General features: G+C 38.4%; 1 protein-coding gene, 1 non-coding gene and 1 pseudogene across 7 annotated transcripts in view; 2 read left to right on the top strand and 1 right to left on the bottom strand.

Annotated features, from left to right (window-relative positions):
* UBAP2 (ubiquitin associated protein 2) overlaps window positions 1–17,161 on the top strand; it is a 134,355-nt gene that overhangs the window by 86,761 nt on the left and 30,433 nt on the right. For all 6 annotated transcript variants that reach the window (XM_088018871.1, XM_088018873.1, XM_088018874.1 and 3 more), the window contains 5 exons: window positions 4,971–5,038; window positions 8,289–8,478; window positions 12,231–12,444; window positions 14,937–15,211; window positions 15,822–15,991. In XM_088018871.1, the coding sequence (XP_087874997.1) occupies window positions 4,971–5,038; window positions 8,289–8,478; window positions 12,231–12,444; window positions 14,937–15,211; window positions 15,822–15,991 (917 nt within the window). The remainder of the gene's footprint in view (window positions 1–4,970; window positions 5,039–8,288; window positions 8,479–12,230; window positions 12,445–14,936; window positions 15,212–15,821; window positions 15,992–17,161) is intronic.
* LOC114218219 (U6 snRNA-associated Sm-like protein LSm3 pseudogene) lies at window positions 3,138–3,446 on the bottom strand (annotated as a pseudogene).
* LOC114218289 (small nucleolar RNA SNORD121A) lies at window positions 8,599–8,681 on the top strand. The gene has a single exon (XR_003611164.1). It is a non-coding gene; the product is annotated as a small nucleolar RNA SNORD121A (small nucleolar RNA).

Here is a 17,161-nt window from a genome sequence, read left to right as displayed (position 1 = left end):
TGTAAAACAAGACTGAAATCATTTTTTTAGCTTATCTTTTGTTTTGTTTGTTCTTTTAAAAAGTTTTTAAAGATTTTATTTATTGGAGAGTGAGAGAGAGTGCTGAAGCAGGGGGAGGGACAGAGGGAGAGGGAGAGGCAGCGTCCCTGATCCCAGGACTCCGGGATCATGACCTGAGCCAAAGTTAGATGCTTAACTGACTGAGCCACCCAGGTGCCCCTTGTTTGTTCTGATAACCAAGTACTGCTATTGCCTGACCTGTTTGTTTGTTTAATTAAAGATTTTATTTATTTCTTTGACAGAGAGAGATAGAGCGAGAGAGGGAACACAAGCAGGGGGAGTGGGAGAGGGAGAAGCAGACTTCACACTGAACAGGGAGCCCGATGCGGGGCTTGATCCCAGGACCCTGAGATCATGACATGAGCTGAAGGCAGGTGCTTAACAACTGAGCCAACCAGGCGCCCCCTGACCTGTTTATTTTTTATAGTAGTTTTATTAGTGAAAATCGGTCAGTGTTTGGGTCACACCTGAAATTAACCTGAACAAGTGATTCTGGTTCTAGGCCCAACCCCTTCTTTTTAAAACTAGACTAGCTCTTTTTATATTCCTTTATTCCATAGACATTTTTGAGTGTACTACACTAGCTCTGGTAGGGTTGATCCATAACTCTGGGCTCAGCATAAGACATTCTTTGATTAAAAAAATATTTAAAAAAGAAAATGTAACTGAACAAGTAGCCCTATAACATATTTTGTACCATTTTTCTCTTTGACTCTCAAGCGCCAGAACATGTGTATGTACATGAACAGTGTGCAGAAGAGAATAAAGGGGTTATAAGTATCGACCTTTATTTATTTAAGTGATGGGTTTTAAATTTATTAATTTTTAAGTAATCTCCATGTCCAGTATGGGCCTCAAACTCGTGAACCCAAGACCCAAGAGTTACATGCTCTACCAATTCAGCCAGCCAGGTGCCCCAAGTATTGACGTTTAATATCACATAAAGTGACCCAGACTTTGAAAATTTTTTCTTGAGATTTCCGCCCTCCTTTACCATTCTGTTTTAACAAGTATATTTTTAATGTATTATTTTGTAAGTATATGTATTTTAAAGATTTTAATTTTTTTTGAGAGAGCACAAACAAAGGGGCACAGGGAGAGGGACAAGCAAACTCCCAGGACCCTGAGTTCATGACCTGAGCGGAAGTCAGATGCTTAAAGTACTGAGCCAGCCAGGCGCCCCTACTGGTATATTTTTAAAGAAATGAATTACAGTAATGCCACCCCTGTCCTCCTGTGAAGCAGTATTATATCTTGTTTGTTAGTGAGCAAACTGGGTAGAGTATGAGGAAGAAAGACAATAGAGATGCTCATTTGATTGAGATTTAAGGTATATATTCACTTCTGCCATATACTAACCATAAATCTTTGGGGTATGATGTCATCAGGCTCTGTGGTACTGGTAATATGAAGATGCTGGACTAGATGGGTGGTTACTTGAATCATTGGAGGGATGGGTACCAGTGATGAAGACAGAGTGAGCAGCCTGTGGGCACTTGTCCAACTTTTAAATATGTTTGTTACTAGAATTTTTGCTAAGAGTTTGTTGGGGGAAAAAATATTCCCAGTGCTAGAAGCTTTAGATCTTTCGCTCCTGTGTGGGTCAGCAGGCAGGTTAGAAAATCAGCAGGGGATCAGAATGCAAAAGACCATGGGGTGCCTGGGTGCTCAGTTGGTTAAGCGGCTGCCTTCAACTCCTGTCATGATCCTAGCATCCTGGGATTGACCTCTGCATCGGGTTCCTTGCTCAGCGAGGAGTCTGCTTCTCCCACCCCCTCCCTTGTGCTCTTGCTTGCTCTCTATCTTTCCTTCTCTCCCCCTCAAATAAATAAAAATAAAATCTTTAAAAAAAAATGAAAAAGGCCTTTATTCAAATTGTAGCTGAGCTGACCTGTTGACTTTGAGTGATGCATCTTTCCTTACTGAGCCTTCTCTTTTCTATCAGTGTAATGAATATCATAACAGTTGTCCTGCCTAACTTTCTGTTAATGGTTCTGTGGGTCAGATGAGGTTTTTCAATGAATGTTGTTAACAAGCAGTTCAAATGTACACCCATAGAGATTAATGTTCTGGAGAACCCATATTATATCATAGTATAATTTGTAATTAGTGAAAAGAATTAGCATAGGAAATTTAGATGTTTTTTTGTCAGAAATTATCAAAAAAATTTAAAACGTTTCTGAAATTATATAAAATAATGGTGATTGATCCATGAGTAATCATGGTGCAAATTGAAAATTCCTTGTAGAGCTTAGAACAGTAACTATTGGAGCACCTGGGCGGTTCAGTTGATTGTGTCTGACTCTTAGTTTTGGCTCAGTTCATGATCTCAGGGTGGTGAGATCGAGCCCCACATCGGACTCCACGTTCAGCAGGGTGTCTGCTTGAGATTCTCACCCCCCACCCCCTGACTCCCATACTTTGTCTCTCAAATAAATAAGTAAATCTTAAAAAAAAAGTCAACAAAAACAGCAATAACTACTAACCGTTCCCTCCCCACTCCTTTTTTCCCCTTTAATTTCTCCATAATTAATTTCTGCATTCAGCATAGGGCTCGAACCTACAACCACGAGATCAAAGAGTTGCATGCTGTACTGACTGAGCTAGCCAGGCTGCCCCTAAGGGCAGCCACTTTAAATAATTTTTATGTATTTTCTTCTGTTATTTTTCTTTTCACAAATTTTAAAATATGGCGTGTGTCATTTGAAATCTGAGAATGCTTACTTTTTACATAATTTTTTTAAGATTTTATTTTTATTTTTTTAATCAAAAAAGGAAACAAATTTAAAGGAAAAAAATCAGAAATTGTCTGAGAAAACAGAACAAATCAATTCCTGAAAAAAAGAATTCTGCATCTTGGTGATCACATTTATTGAAAGGGTTGGAAAAAAATTAAAATGCCCTTTAGCTTAAGAATTTTTTAGTTATCCGCAAATCAACTCATTTCAGGAGTGGAAGAATCCTTGGTCATTTCTTAATATCAAAATTTACGCAGGTTTCTCTTTTGAATGTCTTCTACATTTAAAGAGGCAATCTTACAAAAGCTTCTATATTCCATACATGATAAATTCTTTGTTTCAGCCAACGCTTAATGGAAGGGCAACTAGTACAACACCATCTCCCTCTACAAAAAGCATTGGAATATTCCGTTTTGTTGATTTATATATCTCTTCATGTGTTTCCTCATCAATTTCTATAGTAGTCACAGTTTCTTCCACATCTCCCAATATCATATTTAAATGCTGATCATAAGCATGTAATCTGCCTCGAAGCTCTCTGTCATTTCTCATTTTCACATAAATTCACTCATCCAGGCTGAACCTGATGAGATCCAGGGGCTCTTCTATGGTGTTGGTAGATTGCTGCTGGTCCACGTCGTCCGCCATGTTTCAGACCCTCTGCCCTTTCCCCAGGATTCTATTTTTTAAGGAGCTTCTACACTCTTGAGGCTTGAACTCACGACCCTGAGATCAAGAGTCACATGCTTTACTGACTGAGCCAGCAATTGCCCCTCTCCTTTTTTTAGACAGTAGAGAAGGAGGAAACCATTTAATTTTCTTTATCCTGCCCGGGTTAAATAGGATGTCAGTAATTAATGTGGTTCTCATTTGCTTTGAACTGATTAATATTTTTGTGGCTTTGGATCTACTCTACCATTGCTTTTCAGTTACTGCTTTATTGCTTTTCTCTTTGTCTTATAGAATCTTACATATTAAATTAGAGTTAAGGCAAAAATGGATTCCTTGGGAGCTCTATAAGATACTACCTTGGAACAGGGTGCATTGAAAGCCCTTCTTGTTGAAACAGCAATCTATTCAGCACTTTTTATTTGTTTTTATAGAAAATGAGCACGTACTGTCTGCTCTGTCCCTGCCAGAATATTAATATGTGAGTCAACCTGATTTTTATACAGTGTTTCAGAGTTCTGAGACTGTTAGAGTTGATAAGTATTATAGCAGTCTTTTTGAAAAGAATTTTCTGCGATTTCTGACATTATCTCATTAGGTCAACATTCTTCAGCCTTTAATAGCCCATACTTTGCTTTGAAAATGTGAAAAGAGCCTACCTTTCAATAATGTGAGTTGAGGTTTCAAAAAATTTTATCCTGGGCACCTTAAAACTTTAAAAGGGCATTTAGAGCATATGTATAAATCTAAAATAATTGTATTCACTGAACAAAGCCAGAGCAAAAAAATTTGCATATTTTAAAATTCCACTTAAAATTCTAGAAATTACAACACTTATCTATAGTGACAGAAAACACATTGGTGGTTTTGTGGGGACTAAGGTAAGTGGTAGGTGGGATTGATTACATAGGGACTGGAGCAAACTTTTGGGGTAGTATGTTCATTGTCTTGATTTTGTGATGATTTCATGGGCATATTCATATGACAAAACTTCAGGTATTCGGTTTGAGCATATTCAGATTATTGAATGTGATATAACCTCAACAAAGTTGTTTTTATACAAAGACAGGGAAACCTATGACTTAATAAAAAAGAAACACAGATTACTAATAAAATATTGAAACTATCTGTTTTGGGGGAAAGAAAGTGTCAATTTTTTTTGCCCTTTTTCAAATGTTTGGCATTTGTGGTGGTTTTAGTGGTATTCTCATTTTGTGTAATGTCTAATAGAGTAGTGTGACTAGGACTTGAACCCTCGTCTGACTTAACTTCATTCTTTTCCTGATGTGAAATCCTTTTTATGGGTTTCCCAACCTAAAATTGCCTTCACTTGAAGAATCTTACTTGTCATGATCACTTAATGTAGTTCCTTTCTTTTAGACTACTTTTGGGTGAAGTATAATAAGAGTACTGGTGACTAAAATTGTCAGGAATTTGATACATTTTTGGTGTTATGTTCTATAAAATAAAAGCAAAGTATTTTTTTTATTCCTTTCCAAACAGCTTTCTGAAACAAAGGTCTTCACTGCTTCAGCTGTTCCAGCAGAGAATCATGTCACACCTGGGCAAAGGTAAACAATTTCTTTAACCTTTTTTTTGTTGTTCAAAGCATAATGTAAATTTCTTGCTCAGGAAATTTGTTTTGGGTCTTAGGTCTCTATTTTTTTCTTTTGCTTGAATCTCTTTCTGTTTTTACCTTTTTCCCTTCTAAGATTTTTTTTATCCCTAACCTTCTTTGTGAGCTGACGGAGCCTCCATCATTTTCTAATTTATTATGTTCTCTGATGAATTAAAATAGCGATTATGTTTCTGATATGTTATCATTTGTGATAGATATTATGTTAAACCTATTTTATTTAACTTATTTTTAAAGACTTTTTTTAAAAGATTTTTATTTATTTATTTAACAGAGATAGAGAACACAAGTAGGGAGAGCAGCAGACAGAGGGAGAGGGAGAAGCAGGCTCTCCGCCGAGCAGGGAGCCCGATGTGGGGCTCGATCCCAGGACTCTGGGATCATGACCTGAGCCAAAGGCAGCTGCTTAACCGACTGAGCCACCCAGATGCCCCTAAAGACTTTTTTTTTAAAGTAATACCCAATGTGGGGCTCAAACTCACAACCCCAAGATCAAGAGTTGCAGGCTCCACTGACTGAGCCAGCCAGGCTGGCTTAGTAATATTAAGCTTATTTAATAATTTTAAACTTAGTGGTTTTTCTTTACTTTTATGAATATATTGTTTTTTGACAGATAAATTTAATACCAAATATCCTTTGGTTTCTATATATAGTACCATTTATTTAGATCTTCTAAGGCTAATACAAACTTCTTATTTTATATGGGCTGTACTAGTTTTTTGTTGTTGTTGTTTTAAGATTTTTATTTATTTGACAGAGAGAGAGAGAGAGAGAGAGAGACAGCGAGAGAGGGAACACAAGCAGGGGGAGTGGGAGAGGGAGAAGCAGGCTTCCCCCCCGGAGCAGGGAGCCCGATCCGGGGCTCGATGCCAGGACCCTGGGATCATGACCTGAGCCAAAGGCAGATGCTTAACGACTGTGGGCTCTACTGGTTTTCATCTAGTCTCTTAGATTACAGAAAAGGAAGGAATTTTCAGAAAAATAGAAACATTATTGGTATGTACAGAACTGAATTCTTTTTTTTTTTTAAGATTTTATTTATTTAACAGAGAGAGACACAGCAAGAGAGGGAATACAAACGAGGGGAGTGGAAGAGGGAGAAGCAGGCTTCCCATGGAGCAGGGAGCCCAATGCGGGGCTCCATCCCAGGACCCTGAGATCATGACCTGAGCCGAAGGCAGATGCTTAACAATTGAGCCACCCAGGCGCCCCCAGTACTGAATTCTTGAAAAGCGTTTATTTACATCCTGGTTTCTATAATAACTCAAAAAACCTTTGATTATGGTTTCAAAATGCAATGATCTAGGAGGATGAAAGCCTTTCTATGTATGACCCCTGAGAATTGAAGGAAATTTTGAACCTGACATGCTTAATTTCCTGCTAAATGAGATGGTTATAAGACTTCATTATAGGGAAATAAAAATGAACAAAGGTTTTATAATTAAGTGGATATAACTTCCTTATTGTATTCATTACTCAATTTCATAGGATCATTTTCATTTAAAAAAAAAATATGTCCCCTCCCCTACTCACTGAAACAGGAGGGAAAGGATGGGATCAGAGGTCACAATTGGGCATGGGAGGGCATTTTTCCAAAAAAAGAAAAAAAGAAATAGACTTTAATGGTTATTTTTCAGAAGACAGTGCTGTAGTGTTTTTAGGTGAATATCCTGTCAGTCTTTTAGAATAGAACGTCCTGTGTTTTTTCTGATAATAGTAGCTTTTGAGATAGGTTATATGTAATATAACTACTCTGGATTTATACTCCTGGAGTTAGGATATCTATCATAAGTTAGAACAATTACCTCGGGATCCAAAATACTAGTCTGGGACTTTAACCTGGTTATGGGAAAGTAAGAGTGGGTAGTACATAAGGAGAGGAAGTCAGGCCTAGGAACTTCACTTTTTATCAGTTAATAGTGTGCCATGAATTATTTGACCTTCCAGAATCTGCCTCACCTGCATGGTGAACATTTCAGACAGGAAAACTGACTGGAAACTGGCCTTTGAGAGGGTTTAATGGAGCAAATTACCATGTTAGTTAATCTTGAGCACCTTGCAGTTTCTGTGGAGAAGAGTTAGTAGCTCACTCACATGTCAGGTAGTATAGATCTAGAAGAGTAGTTCTTCCTCATGCTTTTAGGTTTTCAGGCCATGATTCTCAGGTTGGAATATCTCTTCTTCTGGGGACATTACAAGAGTTTTAGTTAACAGAGTATTTGTGCATTTTTTATATTTTGTGCATTTTTTCTCAGTATTTTTTTTTAAGATTTTTGTTTTTTATTCATTTGACAGAGAGAACGAGCGAGCGAGTGTGCACAAGTAGGGGGAGTGGCAGGGAGAGGGAGAAGCAAGCTTGACGTGGACTCGATTCTACCTGAGCTGAAGGCAGACCCTTAACCAACTGAGCCACCCAGGCACACCTTCTTGAATATTTAAGAGAGAAAATTATTGGAGATTTATATAAACTTATAGCTTAGAATATAGAACTCACAGGGATATTTATGACAAATGGGAAACTGCTTGAATTGTCTACCATGACTGTGGTTCTCATTCTCCCACAATAGGAATTCACTTTCCTTGAGGCAAGTTTAAGAAACATTGGTTCTGAGTAATGAATGGGGAAAAATATTTTACAGAAAATAAGCCAAACTGTAGAAAATTGTTTATTTACTTATTTGCTCCAGGTTTTCAAATCAGTTGTTATTGTGCTATTTCTGTGGAACTGTCTTGGTGCACCTTTTCATTTCTCTGCCAAGCCCTGCTTTAGTCTCTGTGGCTTTGTATGTTGTTTTTTGTTTTTTGTTTTGTTTTTTTTTAGTTAATGCTGTCCTCTTGGCTCCTTTAAACTCCAGTTTCCAAAGATTTTCCTCATTTAGATTATTATTATTATTTTTTAAAGATTTATTTATTTATTTGAGAGAGTGAGAAAGAGAGAGAGTACATGGTGGGGGGGTCAGAGGGAGAAGCAGGCTCCCTGACGAGCAGGGAGCCCGATGCGGGACTCGACCCCGGGACTCCGGGATCATGACCCGAGCCGAAGGCAGTCGCCCAACCAACTGAGCCACCCAGGCGCCCTAGATTATTTTTTAACATGAATTGGTTCTGTATTGATTCACTTCTCAAATTCATTATTGATAAGATTTGCTTTTGACTCATTCCTCATTTGCTTTTTGTCTGCTTAGCATTGATCTGGTAGCCTTGCTCCAGAAGCCTGTTCCTCCCAGTCAAGCCTCAGAAGTCAACTCCTTTGAGACTTCCCAACAGCAGGGCTTTGGTCAAGCCCTTGTCTTCACAAATTCTCAGCACAACAATCAGATGGCACCAGGGACTGGCAGCTCCACTGCTGTCAACTCCTATTCTCCTCAGAGTCTGGTAACTCGCTTTTATTTTAGTATGGGATTTGAAGGAATGTACCCGTAAACAAATGTATTCTAGAATGATACATGCCTTATAATTATTTTCTAAATATAAACATATCTACAGTAGATTTCAGTCCAGAAAACAATGATGTGATAATTTCCAAGCACATATCTGATGATGCCATGTGGAATTCAGCTACTCTGAGTTTTCTGGACAAAAATAAAAAATACTTCTTTATGATTCGTTGAAATCTTAAGTCGTAATCACTGAGGCATCCTTCTTATTAATAATTTTTATCTTGGATTTTGTTTGAAAGTCTGTACTTATGACATTAAAATTTTCATTTGTTTTCCAATTTAGTTAAATGCAAATGTTTGTCAGAAAAAGCTTGCTAAAATCATGCTAAAACAGTTCTTTCCAAGTCTGCCTAGGTGCTTATATTTTTGGCAATTCTTGTTTTGTTATTTGTAAAATTAGTGTACTTTTTCTTAACATGCCACTTTAGTGGAGGCCCTTATAATATGGATGTGTTTTCATTAAAACAGGGGCACCTGCTGCTTGCATATCTGGCTTTAACTTCCCATGAGAATTTAGCTCCTAACAGAAAGGACTCCAGGAACTGGTAGAGAAGGGTATGAAGATAGGCTGATGGGAATAAAATCTTAGAGCATAGAATGTCAAGCAATGTAGCTGCAGAATGGTGAACTGAAGGCCCAACTGTAGGCAGTTCTCAGTTGGCAGTGGGGGTGGGGGGAGGGGTTGGAATACCTCCATATACAGATCCACAGCTTTCACTAGTGGTAATTATTGGTTCATTTGCTGTGTTTTACCTGAAATCTATGGTTGAGAAACAGAATTTTTATGAATATGATACTTTTCCCCCTAGTCGACTCAAAAATCATTTGCTGAACCCTAATAAAATGGAGAATGAAATATGTAAACTTTTCATTGCTGGCTTATACTCTGCACAGACACATCATGTCATAACTGGCTTGGTAACTTGGCATTTTTAGTGTCATTAATGATTATGTATGGGAGGGTGTCAGTGCTTGAAGTAGGACAGCCCACGGTGTCTCTGTTTTGAGAGGGTAGTAAGGTCTAATAATACTCTCAAGCTTTGTTTTTTATTTTGTTTTTTAATTTTTTTTAAGTAATCTCTACACCCAGTGTGGGGCTCAAACTTATAACCCTGAGCTCAAGTGCTGCACGTTCCACCCACTGAGCCAGCCAGACACCCCAGTACCCTCACATTTTGATTGAACCGTTCCTGTCCTTTCCTCTTCTGCCTTTCTATCTGGAATCTTAGCCAGGGTGCTCAGAACATAGGTAGGACACGAGGAGGGTTTTTGTTTTGTTTTGTTTTGTTTTTTTCCAACAGTGCCTTCGGATGTGTTGCCTTTGATAATGAACAACACCTTGAGAAACTGGAACAGATACTGTTTAGCGTATTACAACAGTGGTGCTCAACCTACTGTACTTTTATAATCAGTGGGGAACTTGAGTAAATTAACAACAGTAATAATAATAAAATAATGCCAGAGTCCACATAGACCAAATAAGTCAGAATCTTGGAATTGCAAGTTGGGCACTTGTGTATGTTTGTGTATATGTGAGTCCATGCATATTGGTGTATCAATACACAAATTTTAAAGCCCCCATTGATTGAAATGTAGGTGAAATTGAGAAGTCCTGTGGTAAATCAACGTGAAGCAAAGCGCTAGTCCTTGATTCAGTGATTTCATTGTGTTGCGAAGCATGCAGAAAATGCATTTGATGATACTAGCTGATGCAGGATAGAGATCAGAAGAATAGAAGTATCGTTGTGGAAGCCTTTACTGAACAAGGGGGCTTGAACTGGATTTTGGTGCATTTGTAGCAGCATAAGAGCAGGTGTTTGGACAGTATGAGGAAGGGTTCTGGAGTAGTGATAAATAATGTTAGCAGATTCTGTGATTGATGTGCCATAACTACTTACAACCTAATGTTTTGCTCAGATTGGAGAATTTGAATTTCCTTAAAACAACATGCCTTTGGATATTGTTAACAGAAATAATTATTTCAACTTTCTGTATCTGATCTCTTAAGAGAATGCAAGTCATTTCTGTTTTTGACCTTTTAAATGGTTTCAAAAAGTTTTGTTTTTTAGATTTTATTTATTTATTTGAGAGAGTGAGACAGAAAGCATGAGAATGGGGTGGGGCAGAAGGAGAAGTATTTTCCCCACTGAGCGGGGAGCCTGATTCAGGACTCGATCCTGGGACTCCGCGATCATGACCTGAGCCGAAAGCAGATGCTTAACTGACTGAGCCACCCAGGTGCCCTTAAAAAGTTATTTTTTGATAAATATCTTTTCAGAAACTGAAGGATCTTGGTAGGTAAAAATGCAGTTGATCTATCACTGTGTTCACTAGCCAAGGCTTTCATTCTCCTTGGGTCCTGTTTTTATTTTTTTGTTTTTAATTTTGATGTAGTCCCAATACTTTATTTTTGCTTTTTGTTTCCCTTTCCTTAGGTGACATATCTAGAAAAATACTGCTCTAGCTGATGTGAAAGAAATTACACAGCCTATGCTCTCTCTAGGACTTTTGTGGTTTCAGGTTTCACGTTTAGGTCTTTAATCCATTTTGAGTTTATTTTTGTGTATGGTGTTAGAAAGTGGTCCAGTTTCATTTTTTTACATGTATCATTCTCATTGGCTCTTGGTATCTGACCTGACAGGATAGGTGGAGGAGGTGTAACATTTTCTTTTGTATACTTAAGGAGCGTATTTGGTATTCTTAGTCATCAAAACAACTTCAAATAAATGCAGTGGTGCCCAGGGTATCGGCTCAATACACAAGATACCTCATGTGTAAATCATTATCTGATTTTAGAATATTAACTTTTTAAGTAAGTGCTCGAACCTGCAGTTAATTTTGTAGGATGACATTGCTGAGCCATTCACCGATCAAACTTATAAACATGATTGCTGTTGTTGCATACATTAAGAAAATACTGTATTTTTGTTTCTCAAGCTTGTGTTTGTCATTGAATTCATGGTATTTTTATAAAAAACAGTAGTATTTTGTTTGTGAATCTGTGACATCACTTTTAAAAAGAAAGCAGTGTCTTTTTGTTTTTTAAGATTTTATTTATTTGATGGGGCGCCTGGCAGGCTCAGTCAGTTAAGCGGCTGCCTTCAGTTCAGGTCATGATCCTGGGGTCCTGGGATTGAGCCCTGCGTTGGGCTCCCTGCTCATCAGGGAGCCTGCTTCTCCCTCTCCCTCTGCCCACTGCTCCCCCTACTTGTGCTCACTCTCTCTCTGTCAAATAAATAAATAAAATCTTAAAAGAAAAAAGACTTTATTTGTGAGAGAGTGAGCACGATTTGGGGGTGGATGAGCAGAGGGAGAAGGGGACTCCCTGCTAAGCAAGGAGCCCAATGACGACACGGGGCTCAACCGCAGGACCCTGGGATCATGACCTGAGCGGAAGGCAGTGGCTTAACCAACTGAGCCCCAAAAAGAAAGCAATGTCTTAATATCCAAGGAGAATATTCTCCTTCCCTTTAACTTCTTATATCAGAATCCAGAAGGATTGCTGGATTTAGTCAGAATTTGTTGTATAGTAATATTTTCATGTAGGATCTTCTCAGGTGAGTCTTATTGATTCAGATGTTCTAGGTTATAGTTTTTGAAGTTCTTATGAAAATACTTGATGTGTTTAAATTCTGGAGTAGAGATTTGTATTGCTGAGTGTTTTTTGCTTTTTTTTTCCTTTTAAAGTCATCCGTCCTTGGTTCAGGATTTGGAGAGCTTGCACCTTCCAAAATGGCAAACATCACCAGCTCCCAGATTTTGGACCAATTGAAAGCTCCAAGTTTGGGCCAGTTTACCACTACCCCAAGTTCACAGCAGAATAGTACGAGTCCCCCCACAACCATTTCTTCTTGGGACCTCAAGCCCTCAACTTCCCAGTCCTCAGTCCTTAGTCATTTTGGTAAGTATACATTTTCTGTGGTGGTTAGCCCCTAGTGAGGACATGCTAAACATTACCAGAGTGTGTTGACTTGTGAATAGTAATGTGGAATTTGTCCAGAGAGGTTTCTTTTTAATAGAATTTCTGTGGTGTTTGTGAATTAAATCAGATAGCTTTGTATCGTATAAATACCTGCATTTATTTGTTGTTATCAGTAGTGGTAGTAGTACATATCTTGAAGAGATGTTCCAAAGCATGGTAAAGCCCTACAAATATAAGGAAATAACACTTTGAGTAAATGCCTGGACAGAATTTTCTAAGCTCTATTATAATATTGTGGGGACAGAGTTGGGATGTGGAATTTTAAATCACACCCTCTGGGTTGCTTTCTCATTTTAATGTTTGTATGTATCTATCATGATTTGTGCCAGCCTTATTGTCAGTGGTTTATAATATAAAGGCACCATATTTAAGTTGGATGTTTTCTAAACTATACTCCCAAAGATTTTGTGACATTAAAACACCCATTTTCCACCAACATACACACACCACACTGTATTAAGGAACAGCAGAGGGTTATTAACCATGGGGTTGGTTTCCTAGGCATGTTTATGTTTAGGGCTAATTAAAAGACATGGAATCACGTTTCTATCCTGAAAGAAATAGTTTGTTGTTAAGGAAGTATCTGAGACTACTCCCAAATTTGGAGTCATGTCTACCAAGGAAATTCATTAGAGCCTTAATACTGAAAGTTTTTTATTGGGGAGCTGGTTATACATAAGTACCCTCTGCCTTGTACATAACAATATTCCAGATTCCCAGTAGGAAAGCAAGTGTTCACCGTAAACCACATTGTACAAACATTAAAGGTGTAGAGAGTCATTTTTATCTGATAAGAAGAGTGCTTGGCAACCTTTGCCTAGAATATATTAAAATTCTGTGTTCGCAGACACCGGCCAAGAGCCAATTTAGCAAGGTGGCATTTCTGATACTAATTGTAGTCCTATGTTACCCTTTTTCTGCAGACCCACTGCAGTGGGCAATTAGAATTTTTAGATTTGTACATGTTCTTTCTATATTCTTTATAAATCCTATCTTTTTTATGTATGCCTCTAATATAAAGTCCAAAAATAGACTCATCTAAGATGGAAATATACCAAGTCATGGGTTGGCAAATCTTCGACTGGATTTGTCACCTGTTTTTGTAAATACCGTTTTATTGGAACATAGCGTGACCATTCATTATGTATTGTCTTATACCTGGTTTCAGTCTACAAAGGGAGCGTTGAGTAGTTGCTAACAGGTGGCCTTCAAAGCCTAAAATATATACTACCTGGCTCTTTGCCAGAAAAAATTTCCCACTTCTTTATGATTTGAAAATCATGTAGATAAAGGGCTAGCTTCCTTTATAAAAAAGAGTAACTAAAAACAAAGGAGACTAAACCAAGGAAAAAAAATGGTCAAAGAGGTATTATCAGAGTTCCTAGGCAAAGAATACTAGAGTATATGAAATGATGCCTCATTGAATTTATATCATTTTAAATTGCACCTTTTATGCCATTTTCTATCATTCAGATTAGGAAGGATAGAAGTAATTGGTATCACAGCATATTAAAAAGAGTGTGTTCTATCTACTGAAAGAATTTTGAAGTGTTTGTCAAAATTTAAAATAGAGTTGTTCTTTGAACCAGTAACTCTATTCTAGTTGTTGATCCCACATGTATATTTGCACTTGAGCAAAATGTCTTACATAAAGATACATTCATTGCAGCATTGTTTTTCTTAGCAAGATATTGGAAAAACTAAAAGCCTGTTAATACAGTACTGGTTTTAAAAATCAATGCCTCTGTACCCTGGATTACTATGTGGCCATAAAAATGAAGTAGCTCTTCACATGTCAATATGGAACAATTTTTGAAAACCAAATGGTTTGTGAGGAAGCTATATATATAGAATGTGTGTGTGTCTGTGTATGTGTGTTTTGAGACAGTATCTCTGAAGATATTCAAGAAACTGGGTACAATGTCTGCCTCTGTGGAGTGAATCTGGAGATAGGGTTGCAAGGGTGATTTAGAGTCCTCATATACGTTTTTCTACCTTTTGGATTTTGTAATATCACATTAGTTACTGAAAAACAATAATTTTTAACAGTTTTGTTAAGAAATCCATAAAGCAACAAAAATATAATTCTCTCTTAGCTAAAGGCCAAATGTGTAGCAACTCCATGCTCTTTTACCCACTCCATATGTCTTAATGTAAACTATGTCTCCTCTCTGCAAAAGAAATTACTTATAAACCCATTCAGGCATCCTTTTCCATTTATCATATACCAGTTATAATAGATCACACACACCCCCAACTTAGGGGACTCACGTAGAAGATTGTTGGGAGAAACAAGTGGTAACTACAACCTTTCACTCTCAGTCATATTGGAAGATGGAGCTCTAAGCCCACGTTCCTAAATAATTGATTGTTGCTTACTTTCCCTCCCTCCCCCTTTACATATTTCATAGACTTCAAATCTCAGCCTGAACCATCCCCGGTTCTTAGTCATTTGAGCCAGCGACAGCAGCACCACACTCAGGCCGTTGCTGTTCCTCCTCCTGGGTTGGAGTCCTTTCCTTCCCAGGTAAAACTGCGAGAGTCAACACCCAGAGACAGTACCTCCACTGTGAACAAACTTTTGCAGCTTCCCAGCATGACTGTAGAAAACATTGCTGTGACTACCCACCAACCACAGTCTAAACACATCAAACTACCGAAGCGGCGGATACCTCCAGCTTCTAAGGTGTGTTCTCCATCCAGAAGTCACAGGCCCAATGGTGGATGTATTTCAACATTTAGCTCAAGGGTTGGGTTAGTAAGGCTCAGAAACGGTGACATGGTATTTTTTTTCAAGCACATAGCTTACTGCTTAATGAGGAGTTGGCCATTTCTGAGTGGCTGGGCCAGGATGAGAGGGAATGGTTTTGTGTTGGAGACAGAGACTGTTCATTGAAATTACAGGATCTGGGTCAGAGAATTTGCTGGTCTTGTATATTTACCTACATCTCGTAGATAGAGAATAAGTGGTTCCTTGACTAGATAATGCTTTCAGAGATGGCCTGCTCTCCTCCCTTATCTCACCCACCACCACCCAGCCTGCCCCCATTTCTTCGGCCTCTGCTCTAAGAAGCAGTTGGTGGCACTGACCATTCTGCTGTTAACTTCTCATTTTTCTTTTCTCTTCCTTTTTTGAAATATCCTATGCCTTTTTCCTTGTTTCGGATGTCTTGCACCTTGTTCCTCCAGGGTGCCAGTAGCGCTTTGGGAAGCCAGTACTCATTTGGCTCTGTTAGAGGCCTCTGGGACGTGGAATCTGTGATCTCTGTTCCTGACGTGATGGCTCTGTTTTTCAGATCCCAGCTTCTGCAGTGGAAATGCCTGGTTCAGCAGATGTCACAGGATTAAATGTTCAGTTTGGCGCCTTGGAATTTGGATCAGAACCTTCTCTCTCTGAATTTGGATCAGCTGCAAGCAGTGAAAATAGTAAACAGATTCCCATCAGCTTGTATTCGAAGTCTTTAAGGTAAACAACTTCTTATTTCTCTGGCTTTGACTGAACTAAGCCCTTTGTTGGCAAAGTAAAACAAAATAGAGCCTAAGAAATCACCTGGTGGAGACAATACACCCTGTGGTGGTAAGTTTGTGCACCCATGACTAGTATCTAATTCCTGAACTTTTCTTCCATCACAGTAAAAAGAAACCCTGTGCTTGTTAGCAGTCACTCGCAATTTCCGCCACCCCTCATCCTCTGGCAGCTAATCCTCTGTCTCTGGATTTGCCTATTCCAATATTTCATAAAGCAAGAATCATGCAGTATGTGGTCTTTTGTGTCTGACTTCTTTTATGTGGCATAGTGTTTTCAAGGTTCATCCATTTGTAGCTTGTATGCATTTTATTTCCGAATAGTATTTCATTGTGTAGATATATCACATTTTTTTTATCTGTTCATTAGTTGATGGACATTTGGCTTGTTTCCACTTTTTGGGTATTAAGAATCATGGTGCTATGAACATTTCATTTACAAATTTTCTGTCCTTTCAGTTCTTCTGGATATAGACCTAGTAATTGCTGGTCCTGTGATAACCCTTATATTAACATTTGAGGAACCAGGACACTTTTTTCATAGTGGCTGTAGCATTTTACCTTCCTACCAGTAATCTCTGAGGGATGCAGTTCTTGTACATCTTTGCCAACACGTATTTTCCTTCAGTGGAATGTTTCATAAGTAGAGAATCCCAGATTTTAGATTTTATTAATTTTTTTACTGCCCAGAACTAAAAGCTGATATTTGCTCTTTCTAAAAATGGTTTCAGTGGCACCTGGGTGGCTCAGTCAGTTAAGCGTCTGCCTTCAGCTCAGGTCATGATCCCAGGGTCTTGGGATCAAGTGCCGCATCAGGCTGTCTGCCCAGCGGGGAGCCTGCTTCTCCCTCTCCCACTCCCCCTGCTTGTGCTCTCTCTCTCTCTCTCTCTGTCAGATAAATAAATAAATAAAATCTTTAAAAAAAAAAAAGTGGTTTCAGACTTCTGGATTCCTTACAGAGTCTTAAGGATTCTTAAAGATGTCTTCTGCCTGTCATTTAAATTAGGTGGGTCTGATTGGGAGTGGAGGGGTGTTTTGAATATGCATCCTTTTAATACCGTTAAAGAACGCAGTAGTACAAATGTGTAGTAGGTACAGACATGTTTATTTA

Source organism: Eumetopias jubatus, unplaced genomic scaffold (genome assembly GCF_037043125.1).
Source record: "Eumetopias jubatus isolate StellerSeaLion01/CBP00866 unplaced genomic scaffold, mEumJub1_p1.0 scaffold_15, whole genome shotgun sequence".
Lineage (NCBI taxonomy): Eukaryota > Metazoa > Chordata > Mammalia > Carnivora > Otariidae > Eumetopias > Eumetopias jubatus.
Note: the sequence above shows the minus strand (reverse complement) of the source record. Positions and strands in the feature narration are given on the sequence as shown.